This window comes from Notothenia rossii (assembly GCF_949606895.1).
Source record: "Notothenia rossii genome assembly, chromosome: 9".
Taxonomy (NCBI): domain Eukaryota; kingdom Metazoa; phylum Chordata; class Actinopteri; order Perciformes; family Nototheniidae; genus Notothenia; species Notothenia rossii.
In genome coordinates this window covers 11,153,893-11,179,039 of record NC_136907.1, presented here as the reverse complement: position 1 = coordinate 11,179,039, position 25,147 = coordinate 11,153,893, and the positions used below count along the sequence as shown (strand labels likewise).

Below are 25,147 nucleotides of genomic sequence, written 5' to 3'. Positions count from 1 at the left end.
TGGTCACCAGCATAGCGTATGGTATATTGTTGCTAAAAAAAAGTGTTCTTGTATTGGGGACCATAACATTTTGTGGAGACAGCTCTTAACTCCTCGTCAGACTAGGGGCGGGCGATATATATCGTCACGACGATTATTTTTTAACCTCCGTGAATTCAAACTCAGTGAAATTACCTTACAATCAAGCTGCAGTCACGGTTCTGGAGACTTGAGGATGGAAATCAAATAACTGCACATTAACATCAGACGTCATATTGTCGTGACGATATTAGGTCTCCACGATATGCTTTTTCAGAGATGTCGTATATATCGTGATAAAAAAAAAAAGAATTGAAAAAAAAAATTGGAAAAAAAAAGAATTGGAAAAAATATATATATAAAAAAAATAAACTGATGTGAAAGACATGCTCTAAAGCTGTCTGGTCAGGATTTAGACAGCATTGCACTTTATTTATTGTCTTGTTTGATTCTGTTGACTTATATTTTATTTGATCAATAAGGTATTTATATAATTTTTCCCTTCAGTTATGCTAAAGTATTTTATTGCACTTCAAGTCTAAAGTTTACATTTGAATTGTTTGGCACTGACTTTTCCTCATTGATGTTTTACTTAGTTATGTTTTACCCTCCTTTTCATGTTTATCACTGCTAGTGCTACCTCAGAAAGTTCATTTTTATACTGAGAAACTGTGCCTTGAAGCCATATCAACATGTTGAATTGTTCATTCAGGGATTCATTTCAGAAATAAAACCAGCTTGAAATGCTATTTTGGTCTGTTACTCCTTTTTGTTTTAGTTTCTGTTACCTTGTAGGTGGTTGTACTGTTAAGTAACTTGAAAAATAACCATAATAACCGACATGAAAAAATATCGTGATATATATCGTCTATCGTGATACTGCTTGAAAAATATCGTGATAATATATTTTTCAATATCGCCCACCCCTACGTCAGACCATTACATTACGCCGTACGGCTGCACTGCCAACATAATCAAGTTTGTTGTGGTTAAACCTAGTCTTCAATAGTACCTTTGTAACACTAAAAACGTGTAAAAAGGACTGGATAAATATAGGTTTACTGCTACATTAATATGATTTCAACAAATGTCATCGTTCATTCCTTGTTAGACAACATTGAGGTTATGATTATTATTTCTCTTTATGTCCATGTCTACAACAGCTGGTATTTTATGTAGGGGTTTACATTTATATTGTGTTGGCTGATTATATTATAGGTGTAGCAGCATGTCAGTGAGCCTGTAAGACTGGACCAAGAGTGACACCTAGTGGTCAATATGCAGAGGACAGAGTCACACATCAGTTGTTAACCTGCATGGGATTATTCATGAGATACAGTATATTCAAAGTTTAATACATCCTCCAAAATGAGCTCCCAGAAAGCTTTGCTTGAAGAGCCGGATGAAGATTGAATGCATGGTTATGACTCGTTTAACTATACTAGATTTCATTTTAAATGTTGACGGTCTATGAGGCTGCGTCTGTAGTTTTGCAAAAAGTAATTTCAGTTTCTTTTTTTGAAAGAAATCTAAAGATAAAACAGAAATTCTGTATATATGATATGATCTGTTGTTCTGTTAAAAACAGAAAAGTTCCTTTAAAAACAGAAAAGTAAAAGTTACAGAAATGTATGGGTGTATGGCCTGCGATCAAAAGAATGCACACCTGATAGGAGAACAAATAATGTATTAAAACAAAAATCACAACATCCAAATAAATCAGACAAATTTCCACTTCACATTTGATAATATTGCTTTAAATCAAACAAAATGATAGAGAAAATCCTATTGACAGTCAATTAGAATTTACAATGTGTACTTTAATATGAATGAATGAGTTGTGATAAGAAGTTGTATTTAGGTTGTAAAATATTAACAGAGGAACTGGTCTTGTGTACATGTGTACAGTAAGCTGCTGGAAAGGAAAGAGCCTGCATGGTTGGAGCAGCATAGTCACACATTTTCCATTGTTTACATTTTTGTTGAAACAATGTGGCCATTTTTAACATACTGTTCATAGTGACTGAAGAGTTTAACGCGCTTCAACAGAGAAAGGGTTAGACGGAACGCAAGTCAAAATCCTTAAAAGAAAAAAAAGCAATGTTTCTGGCTTTGTGAGTATTATCCAAATTGTAATGATAATATACAATGTTACAAATACACTTGCGAGAGAACAAACAAGTAAAATCATGTTGAACAACCGACCATCACTGTTTGGGTGCAGGAGGGGGGTCGGGGGCACATTTGGGTGAAGGTGCTGTCGTGACTACAACTGTGGAAATAGATTTCGGGGAGCCTGTTGCCATGCGCTGCTGGAGCTGCTGCGCTTGGACCGTCTGGATGCGAACCTAAAACAAAGAAAGAAAAACGATCAGGCTCTAGGCTTACATTAGTGGACCGTAAAGCAGCCTCAAGGTGGTTTGATCAAGTCTTTAAAGCTCACCTATCATACTGCTTTCATCAATATATTATAGGTCTCAGATAATATACAAAACATGTCTCTGAAGTGTTTGGCTCCAAACACCAAACAGATCATTGCAGCATTACCCATAATCCCCTCTGTTTCAGCCCTGTTTCAAAAGTGCTGATTCTCTGTCTGTTACTTTAGATGAAAATAAGGAGCCACTCCCCACGCCCCTCTGAGAGATATTTGGTTAAAAAGAACACAAAGGAGCTCTAGGAGGAGATTCAGGTGATAAGGGGGGGGGGGGGGGGGAAGTGGATTTTGCATAATAGTTGATCTTTAAATTATTTGACTTATTGACAACTGTGCGCTGTAATGTCACCTGTGTGGCCTGTCCCTGCTGCTGAAGCTGCTGGAACTGCTGCGCGGTGACGAAGCTGACCGGTTTGTTCCCTGCGATCAGCTTGGTGCCTGCAGGCATGGTGGTGAGGATGATGTTCCTGCCCAGACTGCTCAGACTGCAAAAAGGAGAGGGGGGAGGGGCAAAAACATTTCAATCCACCGGCCAAACGTACAGATGAAAAGGAGGATCAAGTGAGACAAAATGATTGTTTTATTGATAAATAAATATATATAATAAAGAGGCTTCAAAACTACAAAACAAAATATACATACATTAGAAAGAAAGATGACGATTCCAAATTAAGGTTAAACGTCAAAGGATTGGATTTAACAGTTCATGAAAATAAAAAGATATAGTGGAAATTCGCAAAATAATACCTTACTTACCAATCATTTTACTTTTTAGATTTCATTTAATCTTTTAGCGATTTATTAAAATAGATAATTACCAATCATTTTGTCTTGAAAAGGTTCAAACAAAAGAAAATGTTCTCCAACTTTTTTTTAAATAAATGCAGATAATGAGACTTACCTAGCGTTTAGACTTCCTTTCACCATCGGTGTGGTCACAACACTCTTGCTCTTCAGTGGTTGGCTCAGCACAGAGATGGGTACAGTTATCCGTGTTGGTAACTTCCCCTAAAGGGTTGTAAAAAAAAAAAACATTATTCCCTAGTCATGTGACTTAAAAATGATTAACTAGACTTTGTGGGTTCCACATGAATGAATTCCCATTGTCTCTGAGAAAACTATTCAAATCAATAAATCACAACCTCAAGCCGGCCAACTCTAATGAAACAAAGCATTGTCTATGTTTTTAGGATTTCACTATATAACATAGCTATCCAAAAAAAAGGATTTTCATTCATTGTTTTGTCCTAAGAGAGCCTCGATCTTTTTCTTTGAAATCAAGAAATCAACTATTCAGAGATGCATTTGTTTTCATCCAGCAGCATCTCAAATGCTGAACACATTTCCTTGCTGTTTCTTGTTGGGAAACTGGGATGCATGTGAGGAGGAAGAAGGAATAGCAGATTTGTGCTTAGCCGTGTCCATCGGTTATTTCATATTTCACTCCGACATATCCGCGTTGTTTGGCATGGGCAAACGTGCGTAGGCGGCGCGTGAGGCTCAGGTTTGGGAAGGCTAAATAACTTTTTTTACCTGACGCTGCCCGCCTCCGGCGTGTATAGAAAAGAGATCAACTCAGTGACCAATCAGAGCTCAGTGTGCGGAGTTTAAATCTATCAAGTCATATTACAGGATAAAGGAAATACAGTTTAAACTGCCGTATGCAGAGAAGACGCCGACGTGTCGCACTTATCATTCATATCACATCATCAATCAGATCATCGATCATATAATATCATAATATATTTCCTTATCTGAGTCAGCTGAGCCGTATCTGGCCGTGCAACACTTACATTGTCACATACTGTATGCAGAAGTATTATTTTAAGGAACACATTAAGTTGACGAAACACTCAACTCAAATGTAATTAAAGTCAGATCCACTCGTGTCTAGATGGGGCAGTGATATCATAAAACTGTTGTACGCTCTCAACACTCTGTAGTTTATTTATTTTTTAACCAGTTGTTCTGTATTCACCTTGCAGGTGCAGCTAGTGGCTTGTATCCTGGATTATAAGTTTAAATCATGGATGGTTAAAGCTCATATTTGTCTAATATTAGTTTACTTTTCATGAATGAAGTATGACGCTGCGCTGTCAGTAGGCTACACTTGTCCCTGTTTGTGATTGGTCAAATGTTGCTAACCCCGCCCTTTTCACGTGAATGCACACTCAGCTGGAGAGAGAAACCCTTGCTTGATTTACAGAGTTGATAACCAGCGTCGTAGGACCGCTTAGCGAGATCTCGTTTTGTTAGGGTTAGTTAAGATAACTCAAACATATCCAGGGTCTGTTGAACTGGCTTCGTAGTACAGGGCACAGGTGGCTGCATAGCAGCGCTAATGTCAAAGACACAAACATTATATTTTTATTTTACCACGATGCAGTGACAAAAATATTTGAGAAGGCTTAGCCTTCCCTAGCCTACAGTACCCGCCGCCACTGCAAACGTGAGGTGTTTGTCCGAGGTTGGCTTTATAAATCATTGCTGATTGTGGTTACATGCATACCCTTGCTGTAGGGCAGGGGTGTCATACTCATTTTATGTGGCCCGCAAGAGTTTGAAAATAAAATAATATACAATACAATTGGTGTAATTGTTGAATATTTGCTTTCCATTATTTGCCCTAAACTTCAGACGAAGTTATTACCAGAACTGATAATAATCCAATGCAGAGCCAATAATGTAATATAATACATTATTAAATTAATATGATTTATTTATATATGTATATTTATATAGTCTTAAAGTTACAGCCGGCCCTTTGAGTGCTACCATAATGCTAATGTGGCCTGCAATGACATTTAGTTTGACACCCCTGCTGTAGGGGCTTTGGACCGGATCAATTCAAGTGAAACAGTGACACCTAGTGGCCATCTGCTGTTATTCAATTACATGAAATACCTGGTGCGATCATGATGGCGCAAAATATACAAAAAAAATAGCATTGTCCTTAAAACATGAGCAGAATGAGACAAACTCTCTTACTGTTTGTGTGGTAACCACGGTAGCGGGGACCTGCCTCACGGTGGCAGTGGCTGTTCCTAGCGTCAGAGTGGAGCATGAGACCCCCGGAGCCACAGTGAGCCCCTTGGCCCCGGCCACAACACTGGCAGCCATGGTCACTACGTTAGCACATGTAGACGCTGTGAGGGTCTTAGTGCCAGTGGTGGTTGTCATAGTGATGGTGTGACCCTGTTTCTGTGGAATCACACCGAGGCCCGGCATTATCCGAATGGTGGCCCCGCTCTTGTCGGGGGAGGAAACAGTGGAGAAGGTTCTTGTTTTTTGGTCCGCCATAGTGACAGCCAGAGTGGGCATCAGACGAATGTCGCCGGTGGCCTTCAACAAGGTGGAGGTAACAGAGCCTGCTTTAGTGGTCTGAAGATCCGAAGTGGAACCGGAGGCAGAGGAAGGCAAGGAGTGGGGGGGCGTCATGTGCAGAGTAGCTGATATGCTTTTACCGCCTGAGGCTGAGCCCAGGAAGTCAGGGGTGAGTTTGACAGTCGCAACTGGGGATTTGGCGAGAGTGGCCATCATGTCTGGGGTGATCCGCAGCACCGTCTGGCCCTTAGAGTCTGTAGTGATGGAGGAGGGAGGGAGGCGGAGGACATCTTTACCCTGGATACGCAGGTTGGTAGCTGTTATTGGGATTCCTGCTCCTCCAGCATGCTTCATTCCCAATTGGCCTGTGATAGACACCTTCAAAAGGAACATTCAAAGATATGTTTCAGGTTCATACTTGTATTTTCAGTTTCCATGTATACATGCTCTAATGGTTGATATCACATTATTTTTCTCATACTGCCTGAATATACCTGTATTGTATACCTTGAATGAAACACTTCTATTTAGTGGCCATATTTTTGCTTTAACAGCATGTAAATAGCACCTAGACCTGGTTACTCATTAAAACACAAGTGAAATCTCACTTCTTACAATATGGAAGCTCTGAAGAAAAAGTCAGAAAAAAAGTGTTACTCATTTAAGAATATGGTATTTGTTTCAGTCTCAGCCAGCACCAAAACGTGTAACTATATAACGTTTGTAATCAGAAGGGGAACAAAAAAATTCTCCATGCGCGAAAAGAATGAACCAAAACTAAAAAGACTGATTTCCACAATTAGGAATAAGAGTTTAAAACATTTTAACGACTTTATCTACTTGTAAATACCTTATTGCAGTTTGAGGGATTAGCCCATTTACACATTTTAAACCTTTGCTTTAACAAAACATTATAGCAGCTAAAGACTGTTCCGGTTAACTTACTGGATAAACATCATAGTTTAAACAAACCTGTTTTATATTCTGGCCGGAGACTCCATGCAGCAGAGCGGGGGAAGAGGGGTGGTTGTGTGCCGGGCTTCCAGGGGACCGGGCTTGAGGTTTGGCCAAAGCTACAGCAGACACTGAGAGGGTGGTGGGCACGTGGACCGGACTACTGACAGACTGAGTCCTCAGAGGAAGAGAAACCACTGTCTGTTGACAAATATAACAGACACAGCCATAAGTCATTATGTATTTGCAAGATACAAAACAATAAACTCTGCTCTTTATCTGTCTACCTGGGAGATGCCCTTGGCTGTCATTGACATTGGCATCCTTATCTGGTGGGGGGTATGATGCAACATGGTAGCCTGTTGACCTCCTGCAGAGGGAATCAGACCAGAATGAGCGGACACCACCCGCACCTGAGGGAGGGAGCCTGCCGCCAGGTGGCTCACTATCCGAGCCGCGTGTTGGGACGTGACCGTATGTGAAACCTGTGGGCAGGCCTGACTGCTGGGTAAGATCGTTCCCAGCTGGGGCAGCGAGGGGGGGGACACGAGGAGAACCCTGGGATAGCGAGAAGAGGCAAGGAAACGATGAGTTAGTACACTTTTTTTAAATTTTATTGTTTTACTTTTATGTATGCACCACGACATCAAGTCAAATTCCTACGTACGTGTCAACCTACTTAGAAATATACCTGTTTCTGATTCTGATTCTAATGATGCTGAAGAAAATAGGTTGTATGTATTGTATTGTATAAGAAGATAAGATCAATATGATAAGAAGTCATTTATTGATCCCAATTTGGGAAATGTTTGCGAGGCAGCAGCTTAAAGACATGGCATTGTACAATAAAAAATAAAAGACTAGAAATAAATATTCCAAAATGTAAACATCTCAATAGAAATAAAATAGCATTAAAAAAAGCTGAAAATATACATGTTGAATTACAAAAGCAACAAAATATAAATCAGGATATTATATATACATAAGTATGTGAGGAATGGAATATTAAATATTATAATATTAATAAGAACATAAAGACGTTATAAGTGTGTCTTTTGATTGTGTATTTATGTATATATATATATACACACACTGTATATATATTATATAGTTTTTGTATTCGGGATTGTGGGAAACGGTATTTCGATCTCTCCGTCTGTACACACAAACTGAAAGATTGACAACTTTGACTTTTGACTTGTGGCACACTGACCCTGTGCTGGTCTTGATTGTGTCCGGGCCCCCGGTCTTTGTTGGCGTGCTGGCAGCGCAGGGTAAGGGGGATTTAGGGTTTCCTGGTATGTTTAGAGTGGGTGTTGTAGGGGTTGGGGACATAGGAATGGAGCCCATATCCTGTCCTGCCTCCAGACACCCCGGGGTTTTACCGCCTCCTTCTTTACCAGACTTCTAAAAGATAACCAGGAGATTCATAACCAACACTTGACAACTTTCACACACTGATAAGCCACTTCAAACTTCCACAGTGTTTTCCAAACAGCTAATAGTTTATGTGTGCAGGTAGATGTCGCTTTTTTTTGCAGTTAAATGAAGGTGATGGACTCACAGGCTTTGACGGAGGTTTAGGTTTCTGCTGTAGGGCTTTTCTTGCTTTTGCAGCAGCAGCTTGAGCCTGGTGGATCCTCTCTGGAGAAAAGATAGAAAGATATGAAAAAACATTGAAATAACTGAAAGCATTTACTACAAGAAAACGTGTTTCTTCCTCTCAATTCAATCAGAGTATGGTGAACACAGGACCAGGGCAATAGAAAGTTAAAGGAATGAAAGCTATCAAAGTTCAACATCTTCTACAAATCCACGGTACAAAAAAAACTAACTTTTTGAATTCTGTGTCAGGCAGATCAAATGGAGTTATGGGAAATAAAATGAATCTTATCGTCAAAATAAGACAAATGAAAAAGACCACAGACTTAAGAGATCTTTACGCTTTAAAAGGTGGACAGCTGAGAGCTAAACATCGAGCACATGCTATCTTACCAAATTCCTCTTGGCTGCGACTGCGGTGCAGGTAAATCCAGAGCTTACGACCAATGTCATACTTCACACAGGGGTCTTTCTCATAGTGAAGTCTATCCAGAGCCCCACTGACCACCGTGTTCACCTAGATAGCAAAGAAGAAAATTACTTAAAGGCTTCAAGCCACTGTAAAGTTGACTAAAAGACAAATAATATCTTACCTGTGCACTGGTTACATCTGGAGCAAGAAATTGTGAGTCTTTCAACAGTTCACAGATCTCCGCCCTTGTTCCTTCTCCGTTGGGTAACCTGGCCGCTGCATCTCGCACTACGGGAGAAATAAGGTCAGAATTATGGCACACACTTAAAAGGTCCCCTATTATACTGTTTTTCATCAATATATTATAGGTCTCAGATATATACAAATCATGTCTCTGAAGTGTTTGGCTCTAAATACCAAACAGATCATTGCAGCATTACCCATAATCCCCTCTGTTTCAGCCCTGTTTCAAAAGCGCTGATTCTCTGTCTGTTACTTTATATTAAAATAAGGAGCCCCTCCCCACGCCCCTCTGAGAGATATTTGGTTAAAAAAACTCAATGGTGCTCTAGGAGGAGATTCAGGTGATAAGGTGTGGGGGGGGGGGGATATGGCAAACACTGACCAAAAAAACATTGTGACATCATAAAGTGGCCAAAATGTGATCAGCTCATTTTCAGACAGGTTTTTATAGAAATGGATCAGGACAAAAAGAGAGGGGGTCTTAGTTACTGAGACTTTCAGAATCTCTTTACACAGAGGGGACACATGTTGATGTATAAAATACATCGAAAAGTGGATTTTGCACAATAGGTGACCTTTAAATAAATACTGATTTCCCGCAGCCATACAATGGTTTTAGAGTAAAAGAGAGGGTCTACCTACCCAGAGAAAGAATGGTGACATATGGGGGTCGGTCTGAGCGCAGCAGCGTGTGCTCCCTGGCTTTGTTGAGGGACATCTCCTTATCGAACACGCCTTTAACCGGCCCCACCACAGATTCAAAGCCGTGCATCCTAAAGGTGAAGGCCTTATGCGGCTGGTTGTATCGCTGCTGCTCCTAAAAAAAGAAAGAAAAAGATGTTGGGTTCAAAAGATTGTGCAGGAAAAAGCGGAAACATGCTTTAATAAAAACATAAGATTCCACAAACCTGGATTTGAAATACTTGTCTCTCATCCCCAGTGCTGGGCCGTACCACATAGTCAGTTGAGCTGTTTGGGAAGAGACATTACATTGTTAACTTCAAAGAACATATTGTAACTCTTACTTCTTTGGTATGTTAATGTCATGCTAAAGATACCTCTAATATTTATTTAAAATAGAGCTATGGTTACTTTTTGGCTGATAAAATAAAATACTTAAATTAATTTTAAAAAGCTAAGTACTACCAGGAACCCATAAAAAAAGTTTTTCAATTTAGCTATGGTCCATCAATTAATTCATAATTTGTTCAGCAAGTATATTGTGTTTGCAATGCTTTTAAGTCGCTGAATCTTACACTCTTGCAGTAGGAGAAGTCATCTCCATCATTTCTTCATTTTCGGTCTGTTTAAAACACAAAGAAAATAGTGGTGAACATTAACATCGTAGTATAGCACAGTACAAACAGATTTGATATAACAACGGAACTACCTTGATGACTAAATCTTTGGAGTCCAGCCACAGCTGACAGAGTGCGCTGAGATCCTTCTCTGTATCGTGCGTGGGGCCTGAAACAAATGATCCACTTTAACCCTCAAGTATAAAATCAGGAATTCATCGATATGGGATTTCAAAAGCTGACCCTCCTTACCGATCCACCTCCACTGCTGAGATTCATCAGCGAATTCCACAAATGGAAAAAAGCCACTGGGGAGTGCCATCATGCCATCTGATAACAAACATAGCAAATGTAAGTAACATGGAGTTGAGAAAAGGCATCACTATGTCAGTGTGAGTGAGCACTACTTAGGCAAGGCACGTTTATTTATATATGACCTTTCAACACAAGGCCGTTCAAAGTGCTTTACAAAAATGAAAAACATTAAAGAAATAGTACAGCAGAAACACATTATAAACATTAAAAAGCAAAGATAAGAAAACATGAATAGGACAGGTACATGAATACAAGTTACAGTGCAGTGTAAGATGTGAATAGTTCAATTAAAAGCAGCAGCAAAAACAAAAGTCTTCAGCCTGGATTTAAAACTAGCAATATCCCTAATTGAGTTCAATTAAAAGCAGCGGCAAAAACAAAAGTCTTCCTCACCTTTAGTCTCTCCTGCAAGGAACTGCAGGGCTTGAAGCACCAAGTCAGACCAGCACGGGACAGATGAGAACCAGACGTTGAGGGAACTGGCTGGAGAGGACTGCCACATTTGAACTTTTTCCTCCAACTGAGAGATCACAATGTATGTGTTATAAAGTGAAGTCAATTGTATAATATGTAAGTGAGACTCTGTGGTGCTGAGTGCATACCAATGAAGTGCTGGTAAGGCTTTCTGACGCTAAAATGCTCTCCAACAAGCTGAAGAAACTGATAGCTATTTCCTCAACTGGAGCCGGACTGCTCGGACACTCCTCCACAATTCTGTAAAGAAGTTTTTTTATATTAGTCTTTGATGATAGTACAATAAAGACGTATACAATTCATAATATTCTTAATGCCAGCAGAGGACTAGACTTACTCCTCTTTGATGTTGGCCAGGGGAGTGGACGGCGTGTCCGGCAGGGAGTTGATGATGCTCGCTGGTGGAGCTGATGCGTTTTCTGAAGGTGAGAGAATTTCACAAGGATCCTCAGATTCCACTTTTATTGTCCTCATTTTCTTCTTTCTTCTTTCATCTTTAATCTTCTTCTTAGGCAGTGACAGATCAAAAAGTGCTGCAAGGAAAAAAACAAAGAATAATAAAGAGTTTGTCATGACAGCAAATAAAGCAAGACTTTTTTTATTTATTAAAGTTTTACTCACGCAGTGTCCCCTTCCGACCGATATTTGTTCTTGAAAGTATGTCCCCAAGGTGGAGGTCAGAGGTCATCAAGTCTGGATGATCCTGAGTAAACAACCAAATAATCAAGTACAAAATAGGACAAATTGTATCTCTGTTTTTTTTCTACCGACATCACTTACTGGCTGTCGCTTCCTCTTATCCCGATGGTTTTGCAGCATGGCCTTTAGATCTCTCTCCCCTAGTTCTATTTTTTCTGTGGAAACATTTCAATATTTGTAATCATTTTTATTTGCTGTAGTATTGTTAGGAACATCATCTTGATATTGCAGAAACCACTGACCAGTAATCTTCATGTCTTGGGTGGAGAGGCTGGGGAGGACTCTGAGTGAGACAGTGGGCGTAGGAGACGAAGGCGAATGGGGTGCTGGAGTCCATAATGATATATCTACAAGCATATGCAAGACTTATTAGTGTTCATCACATTTTTATCAGAAAAGGCTTTAGGAATATAACGCTATTGTTATTGGCAGTGAAACAAATGAAAGAACAGACTCACCGTCATCATCAGATGAAGCGTTGCTGTCTCCGCACTCAGTTTTGACCTCCTTTAATATGCGGCTCAATCTTCTTCTCACCCTTGGTTCTCGCATTTCAGCATGAGTCTTGGTCTGCAACTTTCTTTTTGGTGGAAAGTCCAGACCATTTTGAACTGCAAACTCAAGCAACTCCTAAAACAAGAAAACACAATTAGACTGATTGTGAGACGCCATGTGCCTTGTATTTCAAACTTTTATAAAAAATACCTTTCTGGAGACGAGGATGTGCTTCAACAATTTGTGGTAATACTGCTGAAGGGAGTGTAACTGTCGCTTCTTCTGGGACTTGGCACACAATTGTCGGTACTTGACCACTTCGGGATTGAAGTAACCATCTGGGATAAGATAAGAGTCATGTTCAGAAAAAGTGCATCACAAATGTATTCAGCATGATATTGTTGTTTGTTGGTGGGTGAATCTAGGTAAGCACCTCTGAACTGTCTTTGTGCAAGATGGAGGGGATTTCCAAAATGAAAGTTTGTGTTGTTGAATAGGTCACCGATGGTTTCATCCTGTTCTGCAACATTGTTGTCTGGAAACTTTGGCAAAAACTGACGAAGGTGCTGTCTCTGGGAATCTGACAGTACTTCACTCCAGGTGCTTTCACTCAGCACAGAGAAGAAAATGTCAGGCTAATAAAAACAAAAAGTTAAACAACAATATTGAATGCATGACTGTGAACAGTCATTTAAAGCAGGAAAGAGCAACATTTAAATCACTGAGCGACAGATAACTCACGTCCTCGAGTAGGTCCTCTGGTAGGTTTAATCTACAGTTTCCCAGCATGCACTCCTCTGTGATTTGTCCATTTTCTTCTTCTTTTGGATCAAGGGGGTCTGTAAGCATGTGAGTGAGGGCATCCATTCTCCCTCTGCACCAAGCTTAAAGTCTTTCACACAGGAAAAAGACATATGACTTTTAAATATCTCAACATCTGTGGACGGATTCTGAACGATCCGTTTGATACAATTCATTCAATTTGCAAAATGTTGTTGTGATTACATTCAATGTAGAATCTGATAGTTCAGTGCGACAAACGGTTTGAACATTAGAAAGCATTCACCAATGTCAAAACATTAGCCACTCTAACGCAGCGCTACTTAGCAAGTTAGGCTACCAGCTGGACTAGCAGTAGAGACAGTTATAACATGTTGATTCCTGTTCCAAAGCAAACATACTATTAATGTGTGAATTGGCAAATGTGCATATTTTTGACTAAGTTGATACTGATAGTTAAAAAAATGCTGCTAGCTTTTACCTGAAACTGCTCTGTGTTTTGGAAATAAAGGGGGAACTGTTTTACCGACGTACCGTTTTCTTCTTCTACTGAGAATGTTTGACAACCAGCCGTCCGTCGCTCTGCTGCCCTCCACAGGAATAACGTTACTAGGTCATTCAAGTTATAAACTGTAAAAATACATACAAAGACATATAAATTATATGTTTTTCTATAACAACGTGCTTTGTATTATTCATATATTTGTGTTCCGCAGAAAAGCACTATAATAATGTCAAATGTTCAATCTCACATTTTAGCTAAATGCGACAAAACCGTCACCTGGCTAACGTTAGGCTACACGTAATTGTTCAATTAAGATGTATATTCTGTTGTTTTTGTCGCTATACGTCTCTGAATTGTTTTATTTTATTTTCCTGTTATCTATATTCTCAACAGAAAGTGCAGGATATAGCCATTTAGGCAGCTGATCCTATAGGTGAGATGTAATTCCCAGGGATGTAAAGTAAACAAGAATGTAACGTTAATAAGAGCTAGCGTTAAGCTACTCTTAGCTAATTAGCATAGCCTTAACATGTTATATTTTTAAATAGCATTATACACATTCATTTTATGATGAAAAGGCTTGTAGCGGCTTAATTTTTAGGGCAGTAGGCCTACATATAAACTATACGCTAACATAATATTATCCTTTTAATTTATTTGTCAATGCAATGTATATTGTATATTGCATAAACAACTGCAATACTTAGTAATAATGGATACAGCATGAGAAAACTAAGGTTAAATGTTCACACTGTCTTTTTAACAAACACAAAAAACGCATATTTACTTCAATTGTTGTTATTATAATAATGAAAGTTCTAACTTCAGGTTAATAACTTTTTTAATGCAATAATTTAGATGACACAACATAGTGCAAAAACAATGGTCATGACAGAAACATTTGAATTGCTGATTCAGCTTTGTCAGCAGCAGCTTGCTCCACCTCTTTATGATGCTGTGATGAACAGGAATGAACAGTCAATCCCCCTGCCCTATGCCACAGCCACAGAGAGAAACAAGACCCACTGCCCTTCAGAAACATTTGGCAACATTGTCTTGCTTTAAGTAGTGGGCAAACAGGCACCAGGAGTTAAAAGCTGAGAGACAACATTTTTCATCAAGGTTTTGCTTTTAATGCCTTGGGAGAATGGCAGAAGGTGCAGATGGAGAGGAAGAGATTCAGTTCCTGCGTACAGTAAGTGATGCTATATGCTTTGTGTCAAAAAGTATTACTAAACCTATCCACAATGTAAAATAATGAGTCTTTTGTGTAGTGAATTGTCACTTCACTGTATAGAGCAAAGGCATTTACTGTGTTGGTTGACTTTCCTTACATAGACTGATGGCACAGATTGCCACGGACAGGTGGCTGGTTTTGTCAGCATTGTCATCTATTTTTATCCCATTGGGTTCTTGATATATTACTGTTTTGTCTCAAAGAAGAATACTTCTGGTGACAGGTGACAGTTGATACAAAGACACTGTGTAAAAAATGTATAAGCATTTCGATGCAGTCAAATTCAAGTATTATGACAGTTAGACACAGACAACACCACATTTTCTTTAAAAGACAATAATGATTTTTTTTTTTTTAAAGAAACTGGTTGAGTGTTTAAAATGAAAGACAGAGTTCAGTTCAAATGTATTTGAGCAGGTTGTGTAATGAAGAGGCAGTTAGGACTAGATAGGTGAATTTGAACAAATCCTAAAGAACAATTGTAGGATTCCAAACTTATCAGATGACAAATGCTGAAACCAATAACTCTTAATAGTTGAACTGCTGGGTTCAGATGTACCATGCCAATGTTTTATGGGATTGTGGATGTGTCAACTTGGCTTGTAGTTTCAAGATCTACATCCAAATAATATATAACTATATCTAAATCTCTCTCTATATATATATAGATATACTTAATTTTTTAAAGTTTCGGCAAATGGATAGATGTTATTCTAAATTACAAACATGTTCCTTTTTCCCCCCGCTGTTAGAGATACAAATAGGATACATTGAAGTATTTTGGACCATTTTTTTTATTTGTATCAATACTCATTGTTATCTGGACAAGTCTTCATAATTTATAGTAGGCCTACATTTCCTTCACTTTTTTAAAGACAAAATGCCATACGATGGATTGTGTTGTATCAAACCTAAGTTGTTTCATTTATGGTTTCGTAAGGATTAATTTGCCCAAACATCATGGAGTTCGATTTTAATTTGTTGTTCTAAAATAATGTGCGGCACAGATGGTTGCAGTTTCCTTATCTCTGCCGTTTTAAAAAAACAAACAATACAAATAGCTAGCTCTTTTTCCAAGGCAGTTAACATATATGTTATGATAGTAATATCTTGCTTAGGGATTTATTCATTTAGAAATGTTACCTCAAAGTTTTACATGTTTCGCTTAATTGATTTGACACTACGGTTAAATGTGTTTATTTTTGCTGCATTACTCACCGCTCAGCTATCAGACTTCCAGTTTAGATCTCTGCGCCAAAGTCTACAGAAGGGCATTGTGGCCTTGCAAGCAGTCTTCCAAATGTAACACGCTCTATTTGTAAAGTTAGCGTTGATACTCAGCTATTGTCGATGTCCCACATAGTGTCACTTGAGTTTCTCTAGAGCCTGGTAACTCGAGCCCGTCGGTTAGTGTAAGCCAGGTACTCATTATCTATCTGCATTATAACCATCACTTGAAACTCAGATCCTTGTAGCCACTTGATCATAAGTTGTGTATCTTGAAGTGTGACGACAGCCTGTGTTTGCATTGACTTTATATCATATTTTTAATTGGACACTTTTAAATAAATGACTATTACATATTCAAACAGAAGTAACGTAACTCAAAATCATGTTTGCAGTTGGCATGGTCTCATGGCTTGTAACATAGCACTAAAGTAAAATATGTTAACAATGTGTCATTAGGTTACTGTCAGTCTGTAGCTATTCACCCTCAACCCAGAGTTCTATATTTACTGTGTGAGGATTAACAGGTTCGAAGCCCGACCCACTGCATCACCTGCTAACGTCAGTCCATGCAGGAGCTTAACTACTAAAGTAGAGCAAGAAAGGGTTGTTATCACATGCTATGCTGACATTTTAGTAGATTTCTCTGGTCGTTTTTTAAATGACAAACAACAACTTCTGGCAATCCAAAACGTTTAGAAATAACACGTTAGAATTGTATGTGAACACACAGCTGCCAGCCCCATGCTGTCATGTTGCATCTGTCTCTCAGCCCATCTGTCAGTCAGTCCGTCTGTCTGCCTGGGAGTATGTCAGTCTTTCTGCCTGTACACACATTCCTGTCCGCACAGTAACTTAGGAACCGAACCTGTAAGAAACATGATATTTACTTCGGTAATAGGCTGTGATAGATGTGTCAATTTGTCTGTGGGTTTCTAATATTTTGCAGAATTAGTCTTCAAAGTAGCAACATTTTCAGATGCATTTATTAAATCAGTATAATGCCTGTTGTACATTATTAACAAACTATTGACTTCACAATAATGTGTGCGATAGACAGTTAATTGTCAGATATTTGAGCAGTCCATAACAACTCTGCAAACAACGCAAGGTTCATTTAGGCACAATACAAATTCTCTTATATGTGTTTCAAAAAACTACAATAAGGCACAAAGTACTAGTAATTAAACCTTCATTAAGCGCTCAAATAACCAGAAGCATTTGGCGAAAAAGGTTTAATCTTTTGAAAAGGTTTGACCTGAGGTGAATTTTAAATATTCCTTTCCTGAGCTAGCGGACTAATTGAAGCATCCAAACGTTCCAATGTGGGCCTTTTTTCCCCCCTGGCCGTCAAATCCTAAATATCTGTTGCTTTCCAGAAGGGGTTGTGTGGACAGCAGGTGCAGCGGCCTGAAATAGAGATCAAAGTGGGAGTGGCTTGTGTTTTGGAGCAAGAGAGGCGGGGAGATTAGAGCTGGCTGACAGGAACAGAGGACTCCATTAGTAAGACAAAACAAGTGAACAGTGTGTGAGGAAAAACTGCTGTTTCTGCAGTTTATTTTACTTTGTGTATTTTCCCAAGTTTGTTTCTTTATATTGTCGTCAGTAAGGTTTTGCTGACCAAAACCAGACACTTGTAAGATACAGTCAGACACTGTCTGTGTTCCTTTGTTAACTGCTTCGTTGGCACGTTGACACCTCTAAATAAGTTTCACTTGTAATGTCAGCCCTCACAAATATAGTACAATTTGCGTCACAACGATTCGACCAATCACAGTCATGAATGGCAAGTTTAATATGAGAACCCATGAAATGTAAGAGCTATAATGTATTATAAGATTTGCAGCATGCATTAAAGGGGATCTTTATAGATTTTACAACTCCAAGTCCGTTAAAAAGTTCTGGAGTCTTTAACGCCAATTATGTGAAAAATAAGTTTGGGAGGGAGCCATACAAAGCCTGATAAATGTGTAATGGCACTTGAATCGATTTGCATTGTGGGTAATGTTAACGACTGAAAGAGCCATATAACATCACATCTCCCATGTTTCATATATGTTAACTCTCGTTGTCCCAAGGCAATGTCTTGCTCTAATATATATCTATATTTGTAATGCTCTTGTGTCAAATTCTTGATAATGTGATAAATTGTATTTCTTTAAAACTAAAGTTGTGTTGCATTAGGAGATATGCCGTTCTCCTTTTTAAAATAAAATTATGCACAATCAGAGTTTGTATAGCAAATATTCTTACAATAAGTTTCACAGTTCAACAATTCAACGTTTTTTTTTAATTAAATGTTTATTTTGCGTGACAGTTATCTAAAATCCAAAATGATAGGTTTACCTGAGACAGCTCTGACTTGGGACCTTTGTTGGGTCCCATTTCATATCTCTTGCTCAATCCCAATGTTTTCCTGTAAAGAATCCCCTTGTAAAAAACTCTTCGTTAACTGTGGACTTGCTCTGTTGTTGTAGGATGATCAGGTGGTGCTTCAGTGCACTGCGTCTATTCTGAAGGAACAGATCAAGCTGTGCCTGTCTTGTGAAGGCTTCAGTAATCGTCTGTGTTTCCTGGAGACCACCTCAAACGCTCAGGTAGTGAAACACTGTTCATTCTGTCTTTAATGTTATTTCTTAATGTCTGATCTTCTTAATCTAAACTGCTCTCCTCTGTTTCAGAATGTGCCTCCAGACCTTGCTATCTGCTGCTTCATATTGGAGCAGTCCCTGTCTGTGCGAGCGTTGCAGGAGATGCTGTCCAACTCTTCAGTGGATGAGGCAAGATCATTATGTATACAGTCTATTGGCAACTTGGGCTGAATTATAACTGTTTGGTTACAACGATAAGGTTCAATGGATTGATTTAATGATCAACGGTATAATCTAATTAATATTTATTTATCATTGATCCACTCACCTTTTCCCCAAACCTCCTAACTGTGCTCAAACATGAGGGATGTGGCACTTGATGTTAAAATAAAGAAGATTGGTTTTTTTCATTTTATTAAGAATATAGATTTTTTTTTTTTATTTCTGACAGAGCACAAGTAAAACATTTGTAAAAAACATTTTTTAAGCAGTTTTTTTCAGTATTTACCTGCAATGAATACACAGCTATAGCTTTGCTCGATTATGATTGGTCCGTCAAAAATGTCCCTTTCCGTTGGATGTACCCATGATATAATAAACAAATGACATTTATTGTTCATTCAAAATCGGAAACTTACCTTCTTTCTTTTTTGATTTGCCAACACATGCTGCTTCACTCTCCCACCTGCCAACGTTAGGCTGTGGATTTGGACAAATGGGTAAGTTCTCCTTTGCTGTCTGTCACTGAACGTTCATGTCATAAATGTGTTACAGCTACCTTTCACAACCCCATTAGTGCTAAAGTTATATATACAGTGTTATCATGCAATGTAGCTGTTGTTCCACCCATTTGCCTCAGCTGTTCTCAGATGATTTAGTATATTTCCAGTAAGTTGTACTTCGCTTGGTTTTTACAATTGTAAGATATGGCTGTATTTTTGTATTCTTTGCTACTGGCTCTGTAAACCCTATGGTCATTTTGATATTAACAAGGCAAAGTTGTGTCAACGGGCTAACTTTTAATACAATAACCTCTTTCTGTCTCTGAATCTATTTCCTTCTTTTCCCAGTCTTCACAAGGTGGGGGTCACCGCACCCTCCTGTACGGACATGCCATCCTCCTGAAGCACACTCACTCCAGCATGGTAAGCACATTTACAATCGAGTCTGTAACTACTGCTGCTCGTTTTGAGTCCTCCTCTTAAGTTTTTCTCTCTCTGTTTATCTTGCAGTACCTGTGCTGTTTGACTACTTCCCGCTCACTGACAGACAAGTTGGCTTTTGATGTTGGCCTGCAGGAAGACTCCACAGGTTTCTAGACTTACCGTCCGTTGCCTCCCACGAACACAGTGTTTTTATATTTCAGTGTTCTAAATCTTTTTGTCTGTCACAGGGGAGGCCTGCTGGTGGACTATCCATCCAGCCTCCAAGCAGAGGTCTGAAGGAGAGAAGGTCAGGGTGGGAGATGACCTCATTCTTGTCAGTGTTTCCTCAGAGCGATACCTGGTAACCATGATTTTATTTACCTGCACTGTAACTAACAGCATGCTCTCAATAAATCCTACCGATATGAACTCCTGCCCTTTTTTCAGCATCTGTCCTACGCCAGTGGTGACTTGATGGTAGATGCCTCTTTCATGCAAACGCTGTGGACCATGACTCCTGTGATGTCTGGATGTGAGCTAGCTGAAGGTCTGTACTTTTTTTGTTAAAAGAAAATGATAATTTTTCCAGAACACGATCCACTCTTTCTAACCTGTATGACTCCTTTCCTCTAGGTTTTCTGACTGGAGGGTATGTGCTCAGGCTGTTCCATGGGCACATGGACGAGTGTTTGGCAATCCCAGGGGCTGACCAAGGGGACGACCAACGCAGGTGACCAGTGTACTTCATTACTCCAAAATGTGATCATTTACTGCCCCAAATGTGTTTGTTTCTGGTTTGTTCTTAATGTTGTTCTCAGCCATTTTCATTTTACCATACGTGTGTCAGCACTGTCTCTACATTATGAAAAAGTTGTGTATTTGGTGTTAAAGTCCTACGAACTGTCTTGACTGTCTCTTTGACCCTAGTTTGGATGTCGAACAGCCATATGGCAATGTTTTCCGTTATTAAGAAAGCCAGATTTTTTTGGCAACATTTATTTAGAATGTTTCTCAACAGCAAGGAGTTCCCATATTGGTTTGTGCTTGCAAACTGCATTTTCTGTTGTGTTTATTTTTAATGTGCTACCACTCTGAAGACAGTTTCAGGTGTCTGGAGGAGTTTTTAAACCTTAAATGAACTAATACCCGTTGTATGTCATCAATTTCAGAGCTGCTTATTATGAAGGAGGGGCTGTATGCAGCCATGCTCGTTCCTTATGGAGACTTGAGCCACTTCGTATCGCGTGAGTATCTTAATACAGTGCATTTTTATATGTGTATTACAATCATTCACTTGTATTGACATTAAATGTATTTATTTTTCTGTTGGTAGTTGGAGCGGAGGTCACATTAAATGGGGCCAGTTTTTCCGGATACGTCACATAACAACAGGAAGATATCTTTGTCTGGATGAAGAGAAAGGACTGCTGTTGGTGGACCCGGAAAAAGCTAATTCTAAGTTGTCAGCCTTCTGCTTCAGAATTTCAAAGGTGATTGTCATGCAAAGTCACTGGCCTCAGAAATCTCAAAACTGTCTTCCCTGCCTTGATGAATCAAACATATTTTTTATTTTAATTACAGGAAAAAATCGAAGCGATCAAGAAGCGAGATGTGGAAGGCATGGGCACGCCTGAGATAAAGTATGGAGAGTCCATGTGCTTCGTGCAGCATGCCTCAACTGGCCTCTGGCTCACATATGCTGCTGTCGACGCCAAATCTGCCCGTCTGGGTCCTCTAAAGAGAAAGGTAAAGCAGAATTATACGACAAGATAATTCTCTCACCAACAGAAATGACACAAAAGGCAACCAGCGATGCACTCAGCTAATTGAGGATATATTCCTCCTGTCGAACTTGTGTTTTAATAGCAACTGTGTTCAATTCTCAGGCCATACTCCATAAAGAAGGTCACATGGATGATGCTCTCACAGTGGCTCGATCTCAGATAGAAGAGTACCAAGCTGCCAGAATGATTTTCAGCACTACGGGCCTCTTCAACCAGTTCATCAAGTAACACTCAGTTTTATTTAAATCTTGCTTTAAAAGCCATTTTTTCGAGTTACAGCATATTCATTGTGGTATTCCAATGTTCTCTTTCCGTATCTCCAGAGGTCTAGATGCTCTGAGTGGGAAAAACAAGTCTTCCAGCTCCGGATCTCTTCCTATGGACACGGTGGTGCTCTCCCTGCAGGACCTCATTTTCTACTTCCGCCCCCCCGAGGAGGAGCTGGAGCATGAGGACAAACAGTTCAAGCTGCGTTCCCTCAAGAACAGACAGAACCTCTTCCAGGAGGAGGTTAGTCCATACACTGAGGAATACATATGAATTAAAATGTATAAAAGTGGCAAGTTTGGGTGTAAATTAAGTTTGGTTGATTTAGTTATATTTAGTCAAAGTCAACTTTAATATCAGATTTTCTGTGTGTTTGTACAGACAGAGAAATCAAAATAACGTTTCCAACAATCCCGAATTCAAAATACAAATATGCAAATATGTATACAAATATGTATAAATATGTATATCCTCTATATATACTATCAACAGACACATTTGCACATATGTACACATTAAGATAAAACACAACAATCAATATATACAAAATAACAGTCACTTCAATATCTTAGGGAATGTACATAGTGCAAGATCGTTTAATATTTGTATTTGAGTTCTCTTCATGTTTTTCTTTATTTTTGAAACAGGGAATGATCACCCTGGTCCTGGAGTGTGTTGATCGTCTCAACGTCTACAACACCGCAGCCCACTTCTCAGAGTACGCTGGGGAAGAAGCCGCAGAGTCGTGGAAGGAGATTGTGAATTTACTTTATGAATTACTAGGTAAGCCCATCTGGTGATTTGTTCAATGCATCCCAATATCTGACCAGCTTCCTTATCTGTTAATGAGATTTAATAACAATCATTTTTTGATCCTCTTCTTTTGTCTAGCTTCTTTGATCCGAGGAAATCGTGCCAACTGTGCCCTGTTCTGTGATAACCTCGACTGGCTGGTCAGTAAACTGGATCGTTTGGAGGCATCTTCAGGTATTAAGAAACATTTAAACGTGAACGTTTTTTTTCTCTCATTTGTACATTCCTTAACCGTATTTGAATGATTAGATAAAGAATGAAATAAATGAAAACCATGTGTATTGCCCTGTCATTTGAATTTACAGATGGTGTCAATATAAAAGGAACACCTTGAAATGTAATCAGAAGTTAAAATATTATTCTTGCAACAAAAACGACCTACAGTATTTGAAACTTGCAATTCTTTATGAATACAGTTGTCATTTCTTTGTTCTAAGCTTGATGTGTCCTGTTTGAAGACGTACATAATCGTATATAGCTTTTTCACTATATCAAATAAACATGACTACGAGGGTTTGTTTACATATTTGTCCCATTTTATGACAGGAATCCTGGAGGTGTTGTATTGCGTTCTGATTGAGAGTCCAGAGGTGCTGAATATTATCCAGGAAAATCACATCAAATCAATCATCTCTCTGCTGGATAAGCACGGACGCAATCACAAGGTCAGGAACATTAAACACTGTTTGCTGAGAAAACCTGATCTATTGCAGTTCAGATAAGACACTGAAATATGAAGCTACCAAGCAGCACCAGAATGATTTTCGTTTATTGAAAACAATCTCCCTTTTCTGCCAGGTCTTGGATGTGCTCTGCTCTCTGTGTGTGTGTAACGGGGTCGCTGTGAGGTCGAATCAGAACCTCATCACAGAGAATCTGCTTCCTGGTCGTGACTTCCTGCTACAAACCAACATTATCAACTATGTGACGAGGTGGGTTCATTAGCTCAAGCACACTTCAGATCCTGCTCTTCATTCCACGCTACAGCCAATCATCAAAACCTTTGCACTGATTGTTTTGTCCCCCCCTCCTTCAGCATGAGACCCAACATTTTCCTTGGGACTTGTGAAGGATCCACTCAGTACAAGAAGTGGTATTTTGAGGTGATGGTGGACCATGTGGAGCCGTTCCTTACAGCTCAGCCATACCACCTGCGGGTGGGCTGGGCTCTAACGGAGGGCTACAGTCCTTACCCTGGTGGGGGCGAAGGCTGGGGGGGCAACGGTGTCGGAGATGACCTGTACTCCTACGGTTTCGACGGGCTAAACCTCTGGTCAGGTAAAGTAAACATGGCATAAATTAAAAGTAGTGTTTTGCAGAAAGTGAACAGTTTATTTCCAAGAACGAAAACATGTTGTTAATAAATATGTGCTAATTAATTACCCTCTGTGTACACAGGACGTGTTCCGCGTCACGTTGCCACGCCCAATGAGCACCTCCTGGCCGCAGAAGACGTGGTCAGCTGCTGTTTGGATCTGAGCGTGCCCAGTATCTCCTTCCGCATCAATGGGTATCCTGTACAGGGCATGTTTGAGAACTTCAACCTGGACGGCCTGTTCTTCCCCGTTGTGAGCTTCTCTGCAGGCGTTAAGTAGGGCATTGTATTAAGATTATTTTTCCTTTAATAAGTGCATTATAGATTTTACTTTATGAGACTAATTTCAATTTTCCCGCTCTAATTTCAAGGTTGCGATTTCTTCTCGGAGGGCGTCATGGGGATTTCAAGTTCCTCCCACCTCCAGGCTACGCTCCGTGCTATGAAGCAGTCCTGCCGAGGGACCGTCTGCGCATTGAGCCCATCAAGGAGTACAAGCACGATTTTGATGGCGTCCGTAACCTGTTGGGACCGACTCAGTCTCTCTCACATACAGCCTTTACTCCTGGCCCTGTGGACACTATACAGGTACAATTTATACCATACTATTTAGTTCTCATCATCATTTGCACTGTTTAGTATTTGTTTATAGTGTTGTGGACAGTCCCCATTGATCAACTGTCACAAAAAACAGTAAACGGGGCAGCTTTAGCCAACATTGCTAAATTCCAGCTGTTGTCCCCGGCCAGATGGACACCCTTAAAATCACGATACATCCACACCATTAGTTATAGTTAATATCATTTGCACTGTACTGATTGTACTATTCTTTCAGATTGTACTTCCTCCCCATTTGGAGCGCATTCGAGAGAAGCTTGCAGAAAACAGCCACGAGTTATGGGCTGTTACTCGCATTGAACAGGGGTGGACCTACGGGGCAGTGAGTTCCTTCTCTTTTCCTTCCCAGTATACTAAAAGTTCCCCATAAAAACATTGTTTAACTCTCCTTTTTAAAACCAATGTCAAGTTTCGCGATGACAACAAGAAGCTCCACCCCTGCCTGGTAGATTTCCAGAGTCTGCCTGAACCAGAGAAGAACTACAATTTAGCAATGTCAGGAGAGACACTCAAGTAAGTCACTGACATTGGCTTATTTAACAGCATCTGCTTTGGTTTCTTCGTATTTCTAACTCTCAGTGTGATTCATTTCAT

The 25,147-nt window shown here is 39.5% G+C and overlaps 2 protein-coding genes across 6 annotated transcripts in view; one reads left to right on the top strand and one right to left on the bottom strand.

Moving 5' to 3' along the window:
- Positions 1 to 1,688: 1,688 nt before the first annotated feature.
- nfrkb (nuclear factor related to kappaB binding protein) lies at positions 1,689 to 13,670 on the bottom strand. Of its 5 annotated transcripts, none has more exons than XM_079647473.1 (26): positions 13,586 to 13,670; positions 13,013 to 13,163; positions 12,705 to 12,906; positions 12,482 to 12,609; positions 12,235 to 12,406; positions 12,019 to 12,123; positions 11,858 to 11,931; positions 11,699 to 11,780; positions 11,415 to 11,610; positions 11,206 to 11,317; positions 10,997 to 11,123; positions 10,541 to 10,618; positions 10,381 to 10,457; positions 10,247 to 10,293; positions 9,899 to 9,959; positions 9,633 to 9,807; positions 8,929 to 9,035; positions 8,729 to 8,852; positions 8,298 to 8,377; positions 7,947 to 8,140; positions 7,021 to 7,291; positions 6,752 to 6,934; positions 5,444 to 6,157; positions 3,357 to 3,463; positions 2,805 to 2,940; positions 1,689 to 2,366 (listed from the first exon to the last, which is right to left on the bottom strand). In XM_079647473.1, exons 2-26 carry the CDS (start codon positions 13,136 to 13,138, stop codon positions 2,226 to 2,228), a joined length of 3,819 nt encoding a protein of 1,272 aa, XP_079503599.1. In that variant the 5' UTR covers positions 13,139 to 13,163; positions 13,586 to 13,670; the 3' UTR covers positions 1,689 to 2,225. The 5 variants fall into 5 exon arrangements, with proteins under 5 accessions (XP_079503599.1, XP_079503597.1, XP_079503600.1 ...); XM_079647471.1 differs by having other exon boundaries at positions 13,533 to 13,634; XM_079647474.1 differs by having other exon boundaries at positions 7,947 to 8,137; positions 13,533 to 13,634.
- A 618-nt stretch (positions 13,671 to 14,288) lies between these two features.
- The window catches only part of LOC307017754 (ryanodine receptor 1-like), a 54,987-nt gene continuing 44,128 nt past the window's right edge, over positions 14,289 to 25,147 (top strand). Inside the window, 23 exon segments of the mRNA XM_079647522.1 lie at positions 14,289 to 14,751; positions 18,498 to 18,617; positions 18,702 to 18,800; positions 19,310 to 19,330; positions 19,682 to 19,756; positions 19,844 to 19,922; positions 20,005 to 20,117; positions 20,204 to 20,303; positions 20,390 to 20,486; positions 20,926 to 21,000; positions 21,090 to 21,246; positions 21,338 to 21,502; positions 21,643 to 21,764; positions 21,864 to 22,050; positions 22,455 to 22,590; positions 22,699 to 22,794; positions 23,167 to 23,285; positions 23,419 to 23,552; positions 23,657 to 23,898; positions 24,019 to 24,211; positions 24,307 to 24,523; positions 24,771 to 24,875; positions 24,963 to 25,066. Coding sequence (XP_079503648.1) covers positions 14,704 to 14,751; positions 18,498 to 18,617; positions 18,702 to 18,800; positions 19,310 to 19,330; positions 19,682 to 19,756; positions 19,844 to 19,922; positions 20,005 to 20,117; positions 20,204 to 20,303; positions 20,390 to 20,486; positions 20,926 to 21,000; positions 21,090 to 21,246; positions 21,338 to 21,502; positions 21,643 to 21,764; positions 21,864 to 22,050; positions 22,455 to 22,590; positions 22,699 to 22,794; positions 23,167 to 23,285; positions 23,419 to 23,552; positions 23,657 to 23,898; positions 24,019 to 24,211; positions 24,307 to 24,523; positions 24,771 to 24,875; positions 24,963 to 25,066 — 2,804 coding nt within the window. The 5' untranslated portion in view covers positions 14,289 to 14,703.